At 43.6% G+C, this 24,137-nt stretch overlaps 1 protein-coding gene across 1 annotated transcript in view; it reads left to right on the top strand.

The window, feature by feature from the left end:
* The window catches only part of LOC117546563 (cilia- and flagella-associated protein 47-like), a 57,633-nt gene that overhangs the window by 10,364 nt on the left and 23,132 nt on the right, over window positions 1-24,137 (top strand). Inside the window, exons 23-43 of the mRNA XM_034216788.1 lie at window positions 5,970-6,162; window positions 6,264-6,349; window positions 6,481-6,697; window positions 6,933-7,158; window positions 8,307-8,424; window positions 9,288-9,415; window positions 9,635-9,876; window positions 9,988-10,207; window positions 10,302-10,373; window positions 10,621-10,758; window positions 10,924-11,005; window positions 11,124-11,219; window positions 11,319-11,505; window positions 12,640-12,737; window positions 13,033-13,146; window positions 17,013-17,147; window positions 18,334-18,446; window positions 18,557-18,707; window positions 19,128-19,216; window positions 19,546-19,632; window positions 23,264-23,328. Coding sequence (XP_034072679.1) covers window positions 5,970-6,162; window positions 6,264-6,349; window positions 6,481-6,697; window positions 6,933-7,158; window positions 8,307-8,424; window positions 9,288-9,415; window positions 9,635-9,876; window positions 9,988-10,207; window positions 10,302-10,373; window positions 10,621-10,758; window positions 10,924-11,005; window positions 11,124-11,219; window positions 11,319-11,505; window positions 12,640-12,737; window positions 13,033-13,146; window positions 17,013-17,147; window positions 18,334-18,446; window positions 18,557-18,707; window positions 19,128-19,216; window positions 19,546-19,632; window positions 23,264-23,328 — 2,857 coding nt within the window. The remainder of the gene's footprint in view (window positions 1-5,969; window positions 6,163-6,263; window positions 6,350-6,480; window positions 6,698-6,932; window positions 7,159-8,306; window positions 8,425-9,287; window positions 9,416-9,634; window positions 9,877-9,987; window positions 10,208-10,301; window positions 10,374-10,620; window positions 10,759-10,923; window positions 11,006-11,123; window positions 11,220-11,318; window positions 11,506-12,639; window positions 12,738-13,032; window positions 13,147-17,012; window positions 17,148-18,333; window positions 18,447-18,556; window positions 18,708-19,127; window positions 19,217-19,545; window positions 19,633-23,263; window positions 23,329-24,137) is intronic.

Here is a 24,137-nt window from a genome sequence, read left to right as displayed (position 1 = left end):
GGATGTGACATTACCACAAGACTGTGAGTTGGCCTACGCACACACACACACACACTCATTTATACTGACGCACACGCATGCCCGCACATACACTGACTCACAGTCGCACACACCCTCATTAGGATTTTGATGCAGGCTATACTGTAATGTAACTCCCAACTAGTTAGCAAAGTTGTGGTTAATGGCAGACAAATGAATAGGCTATAGGCTATTGAAGGACTGGATTACCTCTCCGCACCTGAGCTCCGCGGCTCTTCTTTTTCTTCACGGATAGAGATGGACTTTCCTCCATCTCAATGTATTTTCCGTCGTATTGTCTTTTGGCAATATATTTTTTGTTTTTGTGTGTATGTGTGTATTGTTAGGGGGAAGGGTGGTAGCATCTCTATGTTTTCATGTAATCTTGTGTTGTATTGTCTACGGTCTTGTGTTGTTGTTTATATATTTCCCCTCCCCTCCCTTGATGCATCGATGACACCCTTCCAATTTGACCAAAATACTAGCCGGGCGTCCGATATGATTGTTACCTTACTTAAATGGATACACAATTGAACAAAATTATTTTGCTTAGTCTGAATGTAAATGGAATTCAGAATCCAATCAAAAGACATAAGATTTTGTTGTACTTAAAGTCTCTAAATTGTGATATTGCTATGCTACAGGAGACTCATTTGAATGCGATGGAATCTAAAAAACTAAGACAGAATTGGGTAGGGCAGATATTCTCTTCCCCTGGAGGAAAAGCTAGTAGAGGAGTCAGTATTTTAATTTCCAAGAATATGCCTTTCAAATCATCCAATGTACATGTTGATCAAGAGGGAAGATATGTAATTGTCTCAGGTTTGCTACAGAATGAAATGGGGACATTAGTGAATGTGTATGCTCCAAATAGTTTACAATCTAAATTCTTTACCTCGCTGTGCCCAAAGATATTGCAGTCCATAGAGGGTCCTCTTATTATAGGTGGCGATTTCAATTCTGTCTGTGACCCTATAGTGGATCGATCCAGCCACCCTCTCCCTTCAGATAAAAACATTTCCGCCGCCTTGAGGGACTTCCAATCCGAGCTCGGTATTACAGATGTGTGGCGCCTAGTGCACCCAGATGCTCGAGAGTACTCTTTCTATTCTGGTGCGCATAATTCCTACTCAAGGATAGATTACATAATGATGTCTTCAAATTTGATCCAGAATGTTATTGAGATCAAAATGCATAGTATATTATTAAGTGATCATGCTGCGGTATCTGTCACATTTTTCCCTCCAACCAACCCTTGCAAATCCAGACAGTGGCGACTTAATACATCTCTACTCAAAAATGAAAAATGCACACTGCTCATTAAAGACCACATTTTAGATTTCTTTGAGATCAATCTAAATTCTGTACCAAGCGTCACCACTGTCTGGGAGGCTTTTAAAGCAACATGCAGGGGCTGGTTAATTAGTTTCTCCTCGGCAGAGAATAAAAACCGGGCAAAGATCCTTCTCTGATGGGTAACCACCGCCCTTTAAGCCTTTTAAACTGTGACTACAAGATTCTAGCCAAGATACTGGCACTCCGTTTGGAGAAGGTGGTTCCATCTATAGTGCATCTAGACCAAGTAGGTTTCATTCCAGGCCGCCAGTCCTCAAATAACATGAGGAGGGTTTTTCAGATTATCCTAGAAGCAAGCTCCAGCAATTTGCCAATGATTGCAGCATCACTAGATGCTGAGAAAGCTTTTGACCAAATAGAATGGGCATATCTATTTTACACGCTCAAAAAATTTGGCTTTGGGCCCAAGTTGATTAGCTGGGTAAAGGCTTTGTATAGCGCTCCCTTCTCTTCTGTTAGAACTAATGGATTAATCTCAAAACCTTTCCCCTTACACCGTGGCGTGAGGCAAGGGTGTCCAGTTAGTCCCCTACTTTTTATTATGGCTCTAGAACCATTAGCCTGTGCAATTCGCTCTAATGGTGACATACATGGTGTGAACATTCATGGACACGACTTCAAATTAAATATGTACGCTGACGATATACTTCTTACTTTGAGCAAGCCAGCACTCTCTATTCCCGCAGTTCTTGATATGATACATTTATTTGGCAGCTTCTCTGGATATAAGATAAATTGGAACAAGAGTGAAGCAATCCCACTTAACTCATACACATATAAACACAACCTAATGAACACCCCCGTTATTTGGAAAACAAATGGAATGAGGTATTTGGGAATTAACATCGTCTCTCCTATCTCCAAAATCTTTAGCCTTAACGGCCCTGCTATTTTCCAGTCCATTAAAGAGGACATCAACAGATGGATGGCCATAACACTTTCTCTATGGGGCAAAGCAGAAACCTTGAAAATGAATGTTCTCCCAAGGCTTTCTCATATTATCTCCTCTATCCCTCTTGAATTCCCACTAAAATGGTTTAAAGATATCAAATCCCTATTCACTCAGTTCCTTTGGAATAATAAAAAACCCAGATTTGCAAATAATAAGTTGATCATTCCAAGATCAATGGGAGGTTTTGGAGTCCCGGATGTATTGCAGTATTATCTGTCCTTCAATGCAAAGTATCCATTATCGTGGGCATACAAAAGTGCCTCTCCGGTAGGCAGTTGGCAATGGCTGGAGCAATCCATCATGTCTGTAAACCAAAACATATCTCTGGCATTAATGTGGTACTGCCCAAAACCACCACCCTCAATGGATAATACCATCATCCGCTTTTCATGCTCTTGTAAAGCAACTGCACAGGAGACTCAACATAGAGGGGCTCTCTTTACCATCTTGCCCTATTTGGAGTAACCCCTGTCTTTCTGCAGGAGGAGGCACCTTAAGTAATAATATCTGGCAGAGGGCTGGTATTACTACAATTGGACAGATATATAGAGACCAAACCCTTCCATTTCAACAACTAAAAAATCAGTATGGTCTCTCAGACTCATCTTTTCTATCATATGCACAACTAGCATCTATTATTAGAACAAAATGTAAGGAGGGAACCATGCCTGCTTCATGTATGGAAGAGGACCAGCGCCTCAAGAAAGTGTGGTCTCTAACATGTATACATTATTATCTAGGGCTGCCCCGAATACCTATTCTCCTGTCCAACTGTCCTGGGAGCATGCCTTGAATATCTCTCTGTCTGCTTTGCAATGGAACTCCATTTGGAGGTCAGCTATGTTCTCTTCTAAATGTGTAAGATTCAGGATCATACAGTTCAAAATTCTCAATAGAGCATACATCACCCCTGTTACAAAATCCAAGATAAATAAATACATTTAATTTATATAGCGCTTCTCATCTGCCAAGACAAATCTGGAAGTGCTTCACAACAAGGGATACTGATACACTTTGAGAGATTAAACAAATAATTGTAATAATAATAAGAAATCAAAAAATAAAAAATAAAATAGAGTACAAAAGTAAAAGTCGGAGATAGCGATAAAAATGGCATTACTCCAGGTGTACCATGCTCAAAGTTTATTGGAAGGCCTGCCGAAAGAAGAGGGTCTTAAGGCCGGTTTTGAAGACCTCGGTGGAAGGGGCAGATCTCAGCTGATCTGGGAGGGAGTTCCAGAGGCGCGGGGCGAATGAGCAGAAGGCTCGGTCTCCCATTGTTCGGAGACGTGTGCGGGGGATGTGAAGAAGAGGAGCGTGGCTGGAGCGGAGAGAGCGGGTAGATGTCTGGGTATGGATGAGGTCACAGAGGTATTTTGGGCTTTGTCCATTCAGGGCTTTGTACGTGAGGAGCAGAACCTTAAACTGGATCCTGTAGTGGACTGGGAGCCAGTGTAGTTTTGCAAGTATGGGGGTTATGTGTGCGGACCTTTTTGTACCGGTGAGAACTCTGGCTGTGCTGTTCTGGACAAGTTGCAAGCGGTTGATGGATTTGGCTGGGAGACCGGAGAGGAGTGCATTGCAATAGTCTAGTCTTGAGAAGACGAGTGCATGAACCAGTTTTTTGATGTCATCAGTTGAGAGTGAGGGCTTCAGTCGGGAAATGTTTTTCAGGTGAAAGAAGGAGGTCTTGGTGATGTGTTTGATGTGGGCTTGGAAAGACAGAGTGGGGTCAAACCTTACACCGAGGTAGGTGACAACGGAGGAGAGAGGAATGAGCTGACCATCAAGGGAGGGGCTGATGTTGGCGGCCTTGGCAAGCTGGTCAGTGGTGCCTATCAGGATTGCCTCCGTCTTGCTGCTGTTGAGCTGAAGGTAGTTGGTGGTCATCCAGGAGCGGATGTCTTCCAGGCAGGTGTTTAGTGTTTGGATAGTGGTGGTTTTGGGTTGTGTTTTGATGTAGACCTGAGTGTCGTCGGCATAGCAGTGGAAGTTGATGTTATGTTGTCTGATGATATGACCCAGAGGTAATAGATAGATTAAAAACAGGATCGGCCCCAGCACTGAGCCCTAAGATGGACAATAAACACAGAGACTTATGCTGGCATGAATGTGGCAAGCGAGGTACATTGTTGCACCTACTCTGGGAATGCCCAGCGGTAAAAAAACTTTGGTCAGAAGTAATATCCTTAATGTCTGAATCTTTAAAAGTTAATTTCCCTACATGTCCCATTGCATGTCTACTGGGTCTCAAGCCAGATGGCAATGTTGCAAGGACTGCCGATCGGCTCTGGACATTGGGCTGTTTAGCAACAAAAAGACTCATCCTACTAAACTGGAAGGAACGCAAACCAGCCTGCTTTACTAGGGACTCATGGCTGAGGGAGTATCTGGACCTACTGAACATGGAGCGTGCAGCTTCTCTGCTGGGGGATTTTGAGGGGAGACAGGAGGATTGCGGTTCACTGTCCGCAGCCCTCCTATCTGACCCTGTCAATATGGCATCTTCTATCAATATGGCATCTCCTGTGTAATGTATAATGTATTGTGTATGAAATGTCCTGTGTATGTCACAATCAGCTGTCTTAGGAAGTCATCCTTGCATTCCCCCCCCCCTCCGTTACGTTTTGTTACTTGTTTTGTTGTATGTTCTGTAAAAAAACAAAAAAAACAAAGGTTAGCTAGTTTAGACTGTTGCACTGTTAGACTTAGTGTTGTGCCAAAACGCAACGACTTCAAAACATGATCAAGCTAAAATTAGGAAGCCCACTGAAGTTACTCAATGTCTCTAGGCATAGACAAAGAAAGTGTGTGTGTGTGGGTGCAATGAGTCTGTGTGTCTGTGCGTAGTAATGGATGTAAAGGCTTAGATCTACAACATCAGTATCCTCAGTAATAACAACATTCCCTGTTAGGAAAAAGCGTGAGAATAATGCATGAGGGGGCCCCATTCTTAGCTTTGCCTGGGGCCCACTAATCACTAAATATGCCCCTGGCATTGCTATACATTTACATACCAGTCAGCACTCAAGTTCCAGTTCAGATTCAAATTAACTGCATTTGCATGACAGATGCTTTTACATAGAAGCTCAATACAGCAGCAGGATGCATCTAGCTTACTGTTAAGAACACGGGACACAGTTAGCATTACTGCTTTCAAATTGAAGGAAGCTTTATTGGCATGATAACCAAACACAGCATTGCCAAAGCACGTTGTGGTAAAACAGTAAAAACTATGATGTTTAAAAAAAAAAAAAAAAAAATGTTTTCCAATATCCTACAGAGAAACTGCATTGCTTTTTGGCGAAGGAACCGGAAGTGGTAACATGCTAACTTACTTCCGGGTTTTAGGACGCGTCACTGTGGCACTCTATTACCGAGTTGTTTAGGTCTGCTGTTGTTGATGCTGCTGGTTTAATGTTCTGCACAGAGCCCTTGATTCAAGTTGGCATAATTGAAATGGAGTGGAACTTGTGCTCAAGAAAATATGACAGGCATAACAACCATAACTAATGGGGGCAGGGCTAAGCGAGCGATCAATTACTGATCTTGCTATCGCTCATCTCATAGCTTTAAATATCTTTTTTGTACAAGTTAAATATTGAAGAAGAGGTCGACAGTGAAGGAAAATGTATTCCTGCAGGCAGCAGGCTATGACTTTGACCTGCCGTTGATGGTCAACGGGGTGAGATGGCCCACTGCTTCGCTATCTCCTCTCCCCACTCCATCCTCCTCATCCACCTCACTGTCAGATGGCAGCAGGAAGCATGTCGCCAAACCCCTTCCCCAGTCTGTCACCATGGCGACACAACGGTCACTGCGCATACAGGCCACAGGTGGGGTCATAAGAAGCGAGTATACTGTCAAATAGTATGTGAACAAGACAACTGTCTCACATGACACTAGTTTCATGTAGCGTAATGTTTTTCTATTCTAGTACTGTGCGCACCACTGGAAATGTCACCCTCCAGCCTAGAGTTCCAAGTGGACCCCCTGGCTACACAGTTTGATGCTAACACTAAGGTATGAACATGGATCTATCTGCAGTTTATCACATTTGTTTACCTCATTCTATTCCCTTGTTCCATCTATAGCTTTTCCTGAACCTTTTTACTGAATCCCCAAATTCTCACCACTCCTCTCTCCCTCCGCAGACTGTGGAGCTGAAAGCAGTGTGTGAAGAGAGTGTGTTTTGGCGCAGGTGTGTCGGGAAACATGTGAATTGGTGGTTTGACTGCGGAACAAAAGCAATACCAACAGAGCAAAGAAGAGATGGGGAGCTGTGTTCGGTGTGTCCATCATCGGGCAGTCTGGGGCCCGGTCAGTCCATCTGCTTGACGGTCAGCATCCACCCTGAGGCCATCACAACAGGTGAGAAATGATTGTACACACACACACACATTATGTTGATTACTCTCTCACTGCATCCCCTCTCTGTCTCTCAGACACAGTCATGTCATTGTGTACATGCTTTACTTTTTCAACATAAACCCAGAACATAGCCATTAAGACTATATCTGAATCCTCATATGTGTGCTTGATACATTATTATAAACTCACCTTAAGTCAGCACGGTTTGACCTGTGTGTTCTTATTTCTCTCCTAGGGTCTGGCAGAGTGACCAAACTGTCCCTCCCTCTTTACCTGGAAGAGGAGGGAGGGGAGGGGATGAGAGGAGAGATGAGACATCAATCGCACAGAGAGCTGTCCATCACTATTACCCTCCAGCTTCCTTGTATAAAAATCCAGCCCCCTCAAATCCTCCTCACACCAGTACCCCTGGAAAGCAATGCAACTGCCACACTCACCCTGCTGGCCTCAGGATATCCTAGGTTGTACACACACACACACACACACACACACACACACACACACACACACACACACACACACACACACACACACACACACACACACACACCACACACACACACACACACACACACACACACACACACACACACACACACACACACACACACACACACACTTAAACATTTTGCGAAAATCAAGGCTATTAAAAAGTATTAAACGGCATTTTCCAAGGTATTACATTTTGTAGCTTGTTTTCAATAAGTATATAAATGGTCCAAAGAGGTTGTATTCTACAGTGTGCCTGAATGTAATCATGACGTAGGTGTGTAGTGTGATTCTGTGTAGTTTATTTATGGCATCCTGTTGGATTGGACGTCATCTGAACAGGACATCGCACGCTCACTGCTTGATGGCGCGTGAAGGTCCGTTTACGCCGGTTGTTAAACAACATCGTTATGGGGAAATGCAAGTTTGCGTCCAAATGGTTGGAAGATAAGGAGGAAGGACAATCAATACTGTATATAGTAAACGTGAGGTGAAGTGTGTCGCCAATGTAACCGGTTAAAACTCAAAGTGGCGATGAGGTCTTAAAATGTGTGGAAAGGGACTTAAAAAAGATCTTAAAAGGTTTTACATTTGACTTCAGGATTCCTGCATATACCCTGTTCACCCAGGCCCAATTGTGTTCCAGTAACTGTCACATTTGATGACTTTTATGTTTTTGGGCAAACTGAGCAATAACATTTATAGATTTTGATTGTGATTACATTCATCCTGCTTGTGGCGATTTAATAGCTGTGTTCATCCATTGGAGCTAAATTAATCCAGAGGAAAAACAGCCACACATAAACTGACTTTATTATTCACATCAGTGGTATTTTTATCAATCAGGCCAGGACTTATTAACTGGCAGGACTGCACTCGTGTTGCATTCTGCTTACATTGTAAGCCAACTACCTAATGCTCATCCCTCTGTGAATTACATTGTTCAGATTTCAGCCTGGACAGCTATGTGGTTATACTATTACACTTCAGCCAGCATTTTTCTGACCCAGATCCCTGTGCCTGAAATGGGAACATAGTACATCGTTAGCTTATAATATTGCAATTGTATCTGTTTGTGATGTTCTCCTTCTACATATCCATTATCTGCCCACCTTTGAAGTGGAACCATGGTATCAGCTGAAGTCGATGAGGTTGTACTGGAGGATGGGACAAAGATAAAGCCTGTTTCGGTCATCTTTCCAGAGGGTAGCAACATCCCTGCACAAAAACATGATCAGGTACAGTGCTGTGTTTCGAGTTATTGAAAAATGTCATGTTGTTTCTTGCCTCAGTGCAGTGTTTTGTGTCTTAAAGAGGATTTGATGGTATCAGAGATGTTTCCTACCCACCAAGAAGAAATTATCTGGTGGGATATAACACACAACTGCAGCAAAAATAAGTGAATGCAACTCATTCTTTGAAGGTATTCTTTCGTGGACGAGCAGGCAAATGACTACTCAAAATGTAAATGGTAACACTCTCAAAGTTGTTATCTTAAGGCTGTAATTACGTTATCCCTACTGAGCATATAAGATGTGTAATACATCTATCATGGTGTTCGGCCCCGCGGTCCACTTAAAATCCTGCTCGATGAGTTTCTGTCGGTTGATTCCCCTCCAGATAAAAACGGATTACGTTAGCCAGTTCCGTGAGCGTTTGCACCGTGCAAACTCACTCGCCAGAGAGTCTCTTTCTGCTTCCCAAGCAGTTATGAAGCGTAACTATGACCGTGCCTCTGTCCATAGGCACTTCGAAATAGGCGATAAAGTCCTCGCACTATTGCCCATCCCTGGCTCTGCTCTTTCTGCCAAATTCCTCGGTCCGTACGAGATTCACGATTGTCTCAGCGACACGGATTATGTAATCTGTACTCCGGAAAGACGGCGTAAAACGCGCGTATGTCATGTCAACATGTTGAATTCGGCATGTATCTGCACTTTTATTTCACACATTGTGTTCTTACTTCATTATGCTCTTAACAGCATTTCACACACTGTCCTAAAACCATAAGATTTTGTAACAGCTTGAGCAAAACCCAATTTTGTCCATCAAGATCTGTCTGAAATTCCACCCTCACTTCCCACTTTGTCTGCAACCATAGAGACAGCTTGTAGGCATTCAGAACCAGGAGGCCAACGTGACCCCTCTGACCTGCACTGTGTCCTTCTGCTCCTCGACCCCTCTGTCCGTCTGCACAACCATCACCTTCACTGACCACCTCCACAACAGGTAACTGATTATTCTTAAACACCAACCCTTAGATTCTGTTTTCCTTGTCTCTTTTCTCCTTTTGCCTACAAGTTTCCTTTCTCCTTCTCACAACCCATCCTCAAAAAAAGTACAATCCCTTTCTTATTTGTCCTTTCTACTCCCCTTCACTTTGAGGGACTCAACGCATTGTTGCAAAACCTTTCACTTCATTATTTTTCTTTTTGTTTCTGCTGCCAGGTTCAAGGTTAAGCTGTTTGCTATCGCTGACAACTGTGTGTTGACAGTCTGGCCCTACATGGCTCTGCACCGCTCTGAGCAACAGATAGTTCTCAAGACTGGTACCAAGCATGGGACCACAGCTGTTGAGGTGATCCTTCGGTGCTATCACACACCAAGTCCTGCCTCTGGTCCGTCTTCATCATCCTCCTCCTCCTCATCCTTTGATCACAACAGCTCAACAAACAAGAAAACAACCTCAGGTGAGCATATTAAATGTACTACATAATTGTGTTATATTTGTAATAGTTTGTGTATGTCTAAGCTGGAGTGTTTTTTTATTCAGAATACTGTGTGTGTACTTTCCTGGACAGATTCCTTTCCCAACAGTGACAGTGTGAGCGGCCAGACCAGCAGGAATACAGACGTTTCTCCTAACACCCCAATCAATCTCGGCACCCCAGAATTCCCTGCTGCCGACTCTGAGGAAGGACTATATTACCAGAATGTATTATTGGCTGTGGAGAGGTGGTTTAGCCTGTTTGGATGGCCGAGTGGACCAAACCCTATCTCTGTGCCACACACGCTCAGAAGGTATACCCGAGAGTTTCCCAATTGTTTTGCATGGGAATCTGTTTTTACTTTCACTTTTGTTTAATTACAATGAATGCTTTGCTTCTCTCCACAGAGTTGTGTCAAAAATCCAAATGAATCCTTCCACTGGACGGACTTATCGAGTCAGTCAAAATAAAGACTCCAGGTGTGTATATGAGATAAAAAGGTGTAGTTAGGTGCCCTAAAAAGTCTCAAATGTGTCATCCATGACCCATAAATGGAAATGGGCATTCTACTCTGGTTCGTAGTCATTTTATTTATTCAAAGAGTCAATATGGGTCAACGAATATTGTAGATGATACTTGAGTTGGAGTTTGAATGTAATGTTGCATCAGCTGGCATTGATCTGGCTCTAGACACAAGGCTCATAACTATTGTATTGTTGTGTCCAGGTCTGTAGTGGGCATGCTTCATCACCTGACTGGCAAACAGATCCCTGGTATTCCTCGGTGTCAGATGTTTTCCAGTGATATAGACCAGTGCACCCATCAGCTGCTGCAACAGCATGAAGCTATGCTCACTTTTCTCAGGTAGGCCTTACACACAGAAACCATGCTACTGTGCTGCTGACTTGGCTCCCAATTGTTCCTTAGTTATGATTAGTGGAATTTCTCATGTTGCTGATTGCAGCTTGCATTTTCATTTAGGACATGTTTTGGGGCTACTGTCAATGTTCATTCTAATTCTGTGTACAGGGTGCAGGGAGCCAGCCTTTCTCACATCAGACCAGAGTACCTGCTAGACGTGCAGGAGTTCAAACACTGGTGCTCCCTGCAGGTACAGATTCACACATTTCAGAAAATAAGTAGACATAACACCAATTGTTTATGGATAATTCTTTGCCAACAATAAAACAACATATTTAAAGCTCCAGGCATATGTATTTTTCTCTCAGTCAAATGAGGAAGATCATGGTTTGGACTACAGCAGTGTGGACTACGAGTCTCTGAGCAAACGATCATGGACTGACGTGTTGCTGCAAATATACAAGGTGAAAAACTTTTTTCGGACTTCCATCTTGCCAGAAGATGTTTTTTATAACTATGTTCTTGTTTTTTTTCCCTCTTTTCAATATTCCTCTGCATCTCAGGTTCTTGTGTTGTGTCGTGTGTCAGAGAGGGGTTCAACCTCATATCTGAACCCTGAGGACATAGATGGAATCCTCCCTGTGAGCTCACCGCCTCTGGCCAGTAACATCTATTCACCCTACGAGCTCCAGCTGCTCTATTGGCTCAACATGCATTACAAGAGCATGAGGAAGACCGTGTGGAGAACAGGTAAGACCCAGACCATGTACAGTTAACCCTCTGAGACCCACAGGGCCGTATACGATCCCAGATATCACGTTGTGTTCAAAGCATCATAACTTCTCAGCAGTTTGAGCCAGAGACATGCCGTGTTTTTCCTCTTAAACTACAGAAACGGCAATAAACAACTCCATTACGTTTTTCATTGAGAGGCGTTTACTTATTTTGCTGAAACGAATGTGCGTAGAGTTTTAAAAGATGCGGATAGTCTCACCTTGATTCTGGCGCATTGCTTATCGTTTTCTGTTTTATAGGTCTATTCTCATCCACCATCTTTGTTTGTGACGTAAAGAGCGTAAGAGTCACGTTTCTGGATCGGACACTCTGAGTGGATGCAGTCACAGCCAATCGGAGTCTGATTCAGAGGGTTGCCTGTCAGTTCCGTTGTTATGTGTACTGAAACGAGAGCCGGTATAATTCCACGCGCGAAAACAAAATAAAAGTTGGAATACGTTCTTTTAGTGTTTTGAAAGTAGACTGAGGTATGGCAAGGAAGTTTACTACAGCTGAGGCTTTGGAGCTGATTTTTCAAGGGGACGATGTTGATGAAAATTCAGGCGAATCTGCTCAGCATGCCATGTGTGATAGTGGACATGATAGATATCATGTGTACTCTTCAAAATTGGCAGGACAAAAAATGACAATTCCTCACAAAAAAACACCCATGGACACTGCCCAAAAGAATGGGCATAACTAATGAACAGAATAAGTTAGAATCTTCTAATCAGTTCTGATACAATGATAATAAATGTTCAACCTCCATTTTTTATTTATGGACAAATATCCCCTATTATAGTGTATACGTCTCTAATGAGTGACATATCATTAGCTGAGGTTGTGCTGATTTCTGGGATGTGTAAAACTTGATTATACTGCAAAGAAATGACAATTTATTAGGCAAAACACAAACATATACACAAACGGAAATGTCCTATGTGGGTCTCAGAGGGTTAAAAGGGTTTATTTGTCCCTTGCTCGTGCACAATTTAGCCAATAATACCCTCCTCTTAGGTTTGAACTCAAATCAAATCAAAGTCTTTACTTTTGAATGCCTTTATATAATTACTGATTAATGGGTCATCTCTGCATTGTGATGGTTTGCAGGTGGTGTCCCATCAGCACGCTGGATAGTGAATTTTGACCTGGACTTGACAGATGGACTGGTGCTAGCCGCTCTGCTTGCGGCCTACTGCCCGTTTCTGGTCAGTGTGTGTGCACGCGTCTGTTCATTATAGTGTGTGTGAGTCAATGAGGGATGAGTGGTTATGTCTTTAAATGACTCGGATCAATGTGACAGGGACGCAATGGGGAGGGGGGTGCAATTCACAAACTGTCTGTCAAAACAATAAGTCAAAATAGAGAACTATATGCAACCTAATTATGTTTACAAGAAAAGAAACTAAGTGACGTAGAAAAAATAGATCACAATGTAAAAGTCACAGATCAACCTTAGCATTAGTTTTTGTATGTGTTCCTACCTGCTGTGTTCCTGATTAGATCTCCAGCCTTCGGAGGATGTACACCACAACCAACAGCCTGGAACAGATCCTTCACAACAACATCATAGTAGCCCAGGCTTTAACAGCACTCTCTCTCAACCTAGATGTTCAGGTAAATACCAGATGTGACCAGAGGAGTGCTTCTAACAGCAAGATAAACCAGGCCTATTTTAAGAAAAAAGGTATCTTAATCAGTCTGATCTCAGTTTAAATGAAAAAGTAGCCTGGTCCATGCTCCATCTCAGGTAAACCAGTGTTAGAAATAGTCAGCCTTCCTTTATACCTCATCCCAAGTATAGACAGTGTATCCTTTCTGTTTTACGGTATGGGAAAGGTAGGACCCAAAAGCAAACTACAAAAAAAGTTAAGTTGGTCTAGAAAACAAAAAGCGAGCTTTATTGCAAAGCTGATCACAAAAACATGGCATGAATCAAACGGTAGCTCAGGAAAACAATAACATAAAAACTGACCGTGAAAAACATGGAAGAAGACCGGAGAGAAAAACATGAGACGTGAAGGGAGGACAAACAAACAATGAACCGACACCGACAGTGGCGTTTTTATATGTACAAAAGTGGTGGGGCACAACAAACTGAGATGTCTATATATAAGCTTCTGAGGTTCATGGCTGGTGAGGCACTGGCACTTCAGGTTTACACATATTATATTTTGACCTAAATCAAAATATAATATTATTTTCAATAGCTTTTTTTGTCTGATGCTTCAATTAATTTTAAACAGACAGTTCAACAAAAGGATACCCAAAAAATGTAATTTTATCATTTAAATATTGAATTGTTCTCTCTTAGTAAGATCCCATTTTCAATCAAATTGCAGTCTTACCTTGACATGAAGATGAAGTCCATTTGCCTATCCTTCTGGACAAAAATCTCTTACTTTTTTGTAAAAGTCCTCCTTATGTTCTTGTAGTTTCAAAAGTCTATCATAAATCTAATCTAATCAATAGATTTATGATTCGAAAATTATAAAAGTAGGGTAGACATGTGGATATTATCCGGCTGAACAAAACGTGCATTTATCTAACAGGTTTGTTTCCCACAGATCTTATTTGGAGCTATTTTCTAAAATCCTATGGATACATCTCATTGCTTTTTTGTGGAGGGAAGCCATGCGCAGCTTACTTCCGGGTGTTAGGACGCGTCTCTCGTCTCCTCTTCACACACCACACTTTTCGCGGCACACGTACTTACAGCCAATCAGCTCTGAATGATGTGAGAGGACGTATGGTGGGGATGGCAGCACTATGCCCCTATGGTCATTATTTTTTTGCCACACACATTAAATAGGAAAATATTCTGAGCATGCGCAGTGTAGTTTTTACAGTCACCGTTCACTTAGACAGTGAGAGGGAGGGGCAGGATCGGGTTTTGTCCCACATGGCTCTAAACAGCTCAATAGGCACACACTGTAGACACTAATTAGAAGAACACATACTAAAACAGCAATGTACAGACGAATCGGATGATTAAACATGATCTTAAAATATATTTTTTTATTTATTTTTTGCATTTTGTTGTAATCATTATTTTTAATACTTTCTGCTGACACTAGGTGGGGCTGTGCCTAACCTGCCCCTAATGACCAGTCGCCACTGGACACCGAACACAGGAAGAGACAAGACTAAATACAGGGAGGGGTAATCACGAGACGAGAAACAGCCGGGCAGGGGAGGAGAAACACAAGGGCAACAGGTGAACACAATCAGACAATTAGACACACCAGGGAAACTAACGACAGGGAGAAGGACCAGACAAGAAACAAGGAGGAAAACATGACAGGGAGAACAGAACAGCAAAATAACCCCACAACTAGACACAACACAACTCAAACCCTCACACTTTCAGTATGAGCAGACCCGGCGGCAGACATACGTCTCTGGGCGGGCATTTGATTTACCAGGGCGGGCCCACCCCGAAACTTACATTTCCCGGGAAATCTCGAGATTTGTCAAGGGGGTGGGGTTAGGTTGCCATAAGGCTGTTGACGCAGGCAAACTTGAGCGCACACAGGGTGGAAAGGTGGAGTAAGGTTGAGCGATGGAGAGAGAGAGAAATTGAGCGAGGCAGAGAGCATGTGCAGCGGTCTGCTTGCACACAGAGCAGGAGTTTGTGAGAGAGCCGGCTTGAGAGTCAATTTCTCTTCAAAATATAATTGCCTGCCTCCCTTGTCCCTGGCTGGCTTGCTAGCTCGTTGGTAACGTAAATGTCTTCTAATCTGGCGCTGAGTTGCCATATTGCTTTCAAGTGTATAAGTGTGAACCACTTCCTGATATCCATTGTTGCAGATAAATATAAATGATAATAGCCAAACTAACCTAGTAAGAGTAAACTGACAGGCTGCTGTGCCGCATCTCACTCAAAAACCCACACGACTCAACCCAGCGATAAACCAGTCTCGCGCGCAGCCTTTCATTCAGAATTTCATTCAGAATTTCATAGCAAAATAAAAAAAAATGCTATTAAACTAATCTTTCAACATAGTTTAAAACAAAAATAAATATTAGGACAAAGCCCTACAAATAACAACAATAAACATAATCAGTGGCGGCTCCAGAGTATTTGTGTTGGGTAATCTATGGTAGGGCTAACCCATACAGTGGTGGGGCTCAAGTCAGTATTTGCAATGTAATTACATACACGCTCCCCTTGACAGTGAAACGCGTGAGGTTTAGATTATTTCCCTGTCTCAATCCAAATTGAACTGTATGAAATAAAAAGGCACATTTGTCTTGTAGTAAATAAAAAGGGCGACCTGGAGCCAATCCTGCAATTTCTCCACAGGTGAAAGAGTTGACATGCTGAAAACACAACCCCTGCAGGGGGGTCTGGGGAGAATCTCCCCCAGGAGATTTTTTGAAATACTAACATAAAATACACATTCTGGTACTCTCTTGAGAAGAACAATAAATAAATGTATTACTACACGACATATTTAAAAAAAAAAATGAATGCCATTTTAGTTTTTTGTTACTTTGTTCTGAAAGCTGAACCTGCTGATCCTCACAGAGAGAAGAGGGAAGAGGCTGTGAATGACTTTACATTGTGGATAAGGGTGGATAGCCCCCATTGTTCTGTGTGTCAAAATGAAAGACAGCCCACACATCAATCATCAAACCGTGGGGTCTTATTTCATTATGTGTTGATTTCTAGCAACACGTAATGTTGTATCGATGTACCTATATAGAGATTTACTACAGCAAAAGTATTCTCCGTTGGGACTTCCTGCAACAACACCACGTCGTTATCGTGATTCTGTTTGGCCAGAAGACATTATCAAAGATGTTCTATTGAGAAGACGATCACTACGTGACAAAAGTTTTCAAACCGTTTCTAGTCTTCGGTATTTACTGCTGTCTGCAATTTACTCCGCGAGTTGGCGGACTTTATTTTGCTTACTGTAAAATCATTTTTCATGGTGGGGCTAAGCCATTTCTTGGTATGGCTGTAGCCTACCCCAGTATACCCTGGCGCCGCCACTGAACATAATAATAAAACAATTAAAATGTTGTATTCAGCCCTGATTAAAACAGCGGGCCCAAATCCTGGATGGGCGGGCCCGGCCCCATGGGGCCGGGTCTGAGTATGAGTTTCAAGATATTAAAGGCAGATCATATCGTATCAATGTCATAGGCTTTGTTTTTATGGAAACACTTCTTTACACATACCAGAGTTAATCTGTGTGTTAAGATCAATGTACTTCACTGCATAGGAATTGCTTTAAATCATTGCCTTTAAATACTGGTGGACATATTTAGTACAGATTAATATCATCCACATTGTAAATCCAAGCAAATGTGACAGAAAAATATTAGATAATTACTGTATCAATTGCCCTATTTATGACTTATTTAGCATACCTGAGCATCAATATATCACAATGATTAGGTCAGAGATTAGGAAGCACTTCCTTTGTGTTTGTGTGTCCCTATATCTGAGTGTGTGTATGTAATGTGTTCAGCCCACAGATTTGTCAGACCCTAATCCAGTGCAGATGTTAATCCTGTGTGTTCACCTGTATGAGAGGCTGCCTCAGTACCTGCCACTGCAGACCATCACTCTTTCAGGAGGCCTGCACAGCACTTTCAGCAAACAGGTAATTTACACACATATACACAATGCTGATTTGGATCTAAGAAGGCAGCTAAACATATCTAGGATTAAAAGACTAATGTCACAGCAGGATTTGGAAAAACTTGTCCATGCTTTTATCTTCAGTAGACTGGACTACTGCAATGGTGTCTTCACAGGTCTCACTAAAAAATCTATTAGAAAGCTGCAGCTGATTCAGAACGCTGCTGCTCGAGTCCTCACTAACACTAAGAGAGTGGATCACATCACTCCGGTTCTGAAGTCTTTACACTGGCTTCCTGTGTGTCAAAGAATAGATTTCAAAATACTGCTGCTGGTTTATAAAGCACTGAATGGTTTAGGCCCAAAATACATTTCTGACCAAATGCTAAATGATGAACCATCCAGATCTCTCAGGTCTTCAGGGACTGGTCAGCTTTCTGTCCCCAGAGTCAGAACTAAACATGGAGAAGCAGCGTTCAGTTATTATGCTCCAAATATCTGGAACAAACTCCCAGAAACCTGCAGGTCCGCTGCAACTCTGACTACTTTTAAATCCAGGCTGAAGACTTGTCTTTTTGTCGCTGCTTGTAATTGAAACTGAGCCGTTGTGTTCATCAGTAAAGTAGAACTTCTGTGTGAACTATTCATATCTTAAACTGCACTGTAACTTTTTATTCATGTACTTTTTATTCATGTATTTTTTCTTTTAATATTTCTTTTATTATCTTTTACTGTTTTGAAATGCCTTTGTCTGAATGTCTTTCATTTTTGTAAAGCACCTTGAATTGCCTTGTGTTGAAAGGTGCTATATAAATAAACTTGCCTTGCCAGAAATTAAACTGAATTTCTAAACAGAAATTGAACTGCATGCCTTGTAAATCAAATAAATGAGCACGGTGAAGCTGAAAATGGCTTGGATAATAAGCTCCCAGACAGATAACGACACACATTAACAGGATTATAGACACACACATACATTTAATGAGATTATAGACACACACACTAACAGGATTACAAATATAGACAAATATACATTTGGGTAATGATCCGCATTGTCAAGTTAAGCCACATTACAAGCCTAACAAAAGTAGATGTCAGTTTGTCTGTACGAAGGAAGATTTATTTGTCGTTTTGTGGCAGGGCCATTTGTTTGCTGGGGATGTGCTTGTGTGTACCAAAAGCTGTTTCTCTGTGTTTTTGGGCTGCAGGTGCGTCTCAAAAGCCCATCATCTGAGCCAATCAAATACCAGGTCTACATTTTAGGAGAGGATGCCCATCTCTTCTCCCTCCCTAATGGATCTTCTGTCACCATTCCTCCAAAGTATGTTTTTTATCTAGAAAATAAAAGCCACTGCTTCTCACAATCCTAATTTTACAGTATCTCACGTCAATTCAGAAAATAATCAGGTATGTGTTGCGGCCATTTTACAGGGCTAGCACTGAACTGGCCGTGCAGTTCAGCTGCTCCGTCTTTCAGCCGATGGAGGCCGTCATCCTGCTCATCTCTAGCTCTCCTTCTGGCCTGAGCAGCACCACCCTCGCCTTCAATCTGAAGACCCACGTCAGCCATATCACACCCACAGTAAGTATCATGTTACATTTACTTCACTACTGCCATAGTTGTCTTCAAGGCTCACATTCTGATTTGTCATTCAGTTGGCTGGACCAAAAGGATATACATGTTTGCCTCTTTTACATTCTTTGTTTTGTAAAATGAAACACCACGTTGTTCAGTGTGTGAAGAAGATTTAGTAGATTAAGAAACTGTAGAAAGTTGGGATTTTTCCCAACATAAGAATTTCTTCATGGCCAGAAATGCTGTTTTTTCCTTGTTCAGGTTTTGTCTCTCTTTTGTCTGTCAATAAAGTACCTATCTGTCTGTCTGTCTGTCTATCTACCTACCCGTCCGTCTACCTACCTACCTACCATGCCAGTAGTTTGTAATACAGTGTGTTTTTGAGGGCAGTTACAGAGATGCTGCTTCTGTACTGTCTCTCACTAGAACACTGTGAAGTGCAAGTCTCCATGCTACCAGCAGAAAGTGATCCAAGTGCCAATAAATAACCCTTTCAAAAAAGAAGCTACGTTCAGGTAGGTGTCGTGTGTCCACGCCCACATGAAAGACGGAATCAAAAAGGTCCACATTATGCATATACTAGATTTATGACTTTATATGCTAACATTTTTAAGGGTCTGTGCACACAAAGCTAAAAGAAAACCTAGTAGAATCCAGGTGACATATGTTTTATTTACCCGAGTTTAAGATACTGTGATTACATTTGTGTTTTGCATTGCTTACTACACTAGACAATTCATAAAAAACATCAGCAATGTGACTCCAGAGAGAGTCTTGGTATAGTGTGTTTGTCTGTTTTATTGCTATATTCAAGCCTGATTTATTTATGTGTTTGTGTGTTTAGGGTGGGGCTGGTGGAGTCTCTATTCAACCCTGTGGAGCCTGAAAAGAAAAAAAACAGCCCTGTTCAAAAAGCATCCTCTAATACCAAGTAACACACCATTTTCACAAACCTAATACACACAATCTAAGACTGGTATACTGTATAGACACATACACACACAGTTAAAGACAAAGTTTGACACCTGTCATATTTCTTGCTGAGAGTTGGATAAGAAGATCTATGAGACTGTCATATGTGTTCAGAATCAGAAATCCTTTATTCGGCCCACAGCAGGGACATTTACAGCGTTACAACAGCAACACAAAACTAGGACCACCAGGGTGGGTGGAGGGGGTCAGGAGGACGGGCCTGGGCTGACAGCCCAGGAGCACAGCGGAGGGCCCGGAAGGGATCTCGGGCGGACGGCCCGGGGGCAAGGCAGAGACCATGGTGGGGGTCTCGGGCGGACGGCCCGGGGGCAAGGCAGAGTCCATGGTGGGGCGAAGACCACAGCGGGCGAACTCAGGGGGCCGAGCATGAGGGCAAAGGCCGCGGCACTCAAGGGGCCGGGCTCGAGGGCGAAGACCGTGGCTCTCAGGGGGCCGGGCTCGAGGAGGGCCGGGCTCGAGGGCGAAGCAGGGGGCGACGGAACAACTCCGGAGTACGGGCAGGAAGGCGCTGACTGGACAGCTCCGGAGGCCGGGCAGGAACCGGAGCCGGTGGGACAGGCTCCGGCAGGATCCCCCACGGAAGAGGACCAGGAGTTGTCAGGACCCCCGGCGAGACAGGTGGCGGCGGGACCTCCAGCGGAACAAGACATGGGATTGGCAGGACTCTCAGCGGGACCTCCAACGGCACAGGACACAGGGTTGGCAGGACCCCCGGCAGCAGAATCGTCGGCGGGGCCTCCAACGGCACGGGACATAGGGTTGGCAGGACCCCCGGCAGCAGAGTAGTCGGCGGGGCCTCCAACGGCACAGGACACAGGGTTGGCAGGACCCCCGGCAGAAGAGCAGTCGGCGGGACCCCCAACGGGACAGGACATAGGGTTGGCAGGACCCCCGGCAGAAGAGTAGTCGGCGGGACCCCCAACGGGACAGGACATGGAGCTGGCAGGACCCCCAGCGGAACCTCCGACGGCACAGGACATAGGGTTGGCAGGACCCCCGGCAGAAGAATCGTCGGCGGGGCCTCCAACGGCACGGGACATAGGGTTGGCAGGACCCCCGGCAGAAGAGTAGTCAGCGGGACCCCCAACGGGACAGGACATGGAGTTGGCAGGACCCCCAGCGGAACCTCCAACAGCACTTCAGTAGGGACTTGAGTAGGGACTGGAGAGGGGACTTAAGAGGGGACTCGAGAGGTGACTAGAAAGGGGACTCGAGAGGAGACTCGAGAGGGGACTCGAGAGGGGACTAGGGAAGGGACTAGAGGAGGGACTAGGGAAGGGACTAGAGGAGGGACTAGAGGAGGGACTATGGCTGCTGGGGCCGGAACCAGGGCCGGAACCATGGCTGCTGGGGCCGGAACCTGGCTGCTGGGGCCAGGACTGAGGCTGGAACCATGGCTGCTGGGGCCAGGACTGGGGCCGAAACCATGGCTGCTGGGGCCAGAACTGGGGCCGGAACCGTGGCTGCTGGGGCCAGGACTGAGGCTGGAACCATGGCTGCTGGGGCCAGAACTGGGGCCGGAACCATGACTCTTGGGGCTCGGGCTGCTAGTCTGGACTTGCGACTCCCTCTCTTAGGAGCCTTTTGGATGCTCCGTGGACCTCCAAAAGCCAGAGTTCCAGAGAATGGCTCCTGGACAGGAGCAGGAACTGGGGAAGAAGCAGAGGTTGACTCCAGACGGAACACACCGAGACGTATGGTGTCAGGTTGGGAATTGGGAGGCAGGGGGTTAGCATGCCTGGAGCTAGCAGGCCGGGAAAGAGGTTTGACCTCAAAGCTGCCCAAAAAGTCCTCCACCCACTCGGGGAGCAACTCCCTCAACCAGGGCCTTGAGGTTACCTCCTGGCGTGCCACAGAAATAACTGACTACCTCTCTTCAGTACTGGAGGCATATCTAAAGTTATTCCTCAAGCATGTTAAATTGTACTTCACCTCGTACAAACTGTCTGCTGGGTCCATTCTTGGTTGGTTGGTTCTGTTACGGTGAGTGAAGCAAGCAGGACCCAAACGCAGATAACACTGAAAAATCCTTTATTTCAAGGCTAACGTCAAAAATCAAAACACAAACGACGAACCAACAATGACAGACAGCAAAAACAGAACTTAAATACACACAAGACTAATCAACGAAACAAGAGACAGGTGAGGAGGGAGGCGAAAACACAGGGGCAACAGGTGAACACAATCAAGTAAACAGGTAGGAGGGAACACACACAGACAGGAAACCAAAGACAGATCTAAACAAGACAAAACACAACACAGACAGATTGTGACAGGAACAGGGAGACAAAACACTCAGAGCACAGCAGCCAAGGTTGCAGGTGCGTGTGCTCAGTCAGGACAGTATGAACTGATAAACTGGGTCAAAGTTATGGGCCTTGGAAAATATTTCCCCAACACTAAGTACATCAAATTAAACATATTAAGCTACTGTAGCCACAATACTATACAGATTTTTGCAATCCAATATTCACCTGTTTTTGTTTGAGATAAATATGGATACATTGCTAAAACATTTTTTAAGAATGAAGATCAAATTAATGGTTGATATTGTCTAAATACAAGCGAAGACAGAGAATTCAGTCTGATAAACCGCATTCAGTCTCTTGCTACTTTTTGAAATCTCAATAACACATAAAATCATTTATCAGGGTGTCCGCGGGGTCTTAAAAAGTAAAATGAAGGCTATTAAAAAGTATTAAACGGCATTTTCCAAGGTATTACATTTTGTAGCTTGTTTTCAATAAGTATATAAATGGTCCAAAGAGGTTGTATTCTACAGTCTGCCTGAATGTAATCATTGCGTAGGTGTGTAGTGTGATTCTGTGTAGTTTATTTATGGCATCCCGTTGGATTTGACGTCATCTGAACAGGACATCGCACGCTCACTGCTTGATAGCGCGCGAAGGCCCGTTTACGCCGGTTGTTAAACAACATCGTTATGGGGAAATGCAAGTTTGCGTCCAAATGGTTGGAAGATAAGGAGGAAGGACAATCAATACTGTATATAGTCAATGTGAGGTAAAGTGTGTCGCCAATGTAACCGGTTAAAACTCTAAGTGGCGATGAGGTCTTAAAATGTGTGGAAAGGGTCTTAAAAAAGGTCTTAAAAGGTCTTACATGTGACTTCAGGATTCCTGCATATACCCTGTGTCTTAAGCAGTGTCTTGCTACTTTTTGAAAGCTCAATAACACATACAATCCTTTCTGCACAGTGGTTTTACAGTAGCTTATCAAAATAGCTTATTTAGCAAAAAGACAGGGTGATTCTCCTGCTGCTCAGGGCTTCAGAAGCTAGATAAAGGTCGAGAGAGGTACAGTATGAGGTTACTCCTCAGAAGAGTACCGGGTTGTCATTAAGGAAAGCTGGTTAGTATGCATCTCTCCCCACCTGAGACATCTTCAAAGCATCAAACATTGCACTTCCTCCTCCTCCTAATCAGGAGTCGACTATGAGGATTTGAAGTAGAACTGAGTTCATCTCTGGTGCAGCTGTATCAGGTTGTGTAGTCTGATATCCATACACTGTGAATGATTATGAATTTCTTCCCTCCTCTGCCGTCTTTCAGTATAAAGAAGATGACTTCAGACAAGAGCTGCGGGGATGAGATGGAAGGGAAGGGTTCAGACTTCAGTTAGTACATCACACACATCCACACATGTTACTTAATTACTGTTAATGTGTGTGTGTATCAGAGTTCCCGTTAGAATATTTTTTCGCCGGTCAACATGTCCGTTAAAGTTTAAATCTTCCGGACAAAATGAGAAAAGTGCCGGTCAAAGGTCTTCTTTGTTATTTATTGTGCTTTAAAACAAATTGATATGATTCGATATTAAACAAACTAATTATAGTAGATTAACTACATTATTCAAAATGTTCATTAATTTACAATAACACGGGAATAATAAACGGAGCGCTCTCCCTTTCCTGACAGCCCGTCAGTATCATGCAGCTCGCGGATCAGTAATGAGTGACCCGACAGTAAAACTAAACATATCTATAACTAGTTACGGTAGTTTGAGAGGTAATTAAAATAGCTACGTGTGATATTCTAACCTGTAGTGTGTGTTTTGTTCCGCTCACCGCTGCATGTGATCATGCAGAGCTGCGTGTCGACTCGTCAGCAGCAGCTGATCTCTCTCTCCCGTCAGATTAGACTTCACTCGCGTTTATGTCCATATCGATCAGATCCAGCTAGTTCTAGCTAATGATAGGACTACCTGCTTATTAAAAGATACCTAAACAATAAGCGTCGCTATGCAACCGGGTGAGGCCACAAAGTATAGCGCAGCATTATGCATTTGTTTACATGCCCACCGGAACCCCGAGGCATTACCAACAGATCAACGCACAATCAACCCACACAGGACATCTCTTTCTCCACATTACGTGTTAGACACAGGTTAGACATTAGAATTGACTATTCTTGTCTGTCACATACT

Source organism: Gymnodraco acuticeps, unplaced genomic scaffold, assembly GCF_902827175.1.
Source record: "Gymnodraco acuticeps unplaced genomic scaffold, fGymAcu1.1, whole genome shotgun sequence".
Classification (NCBI taxonomy): Eukaryota; Metazoa; Chordata; class Actinopteri; order Perciformes; family Bathydraconidae; genus Gymnodraco; species Gymnodraco acuticeps.
This window is presented reverse-complemented; position numbering and strand designations above follow the sequence as displayed.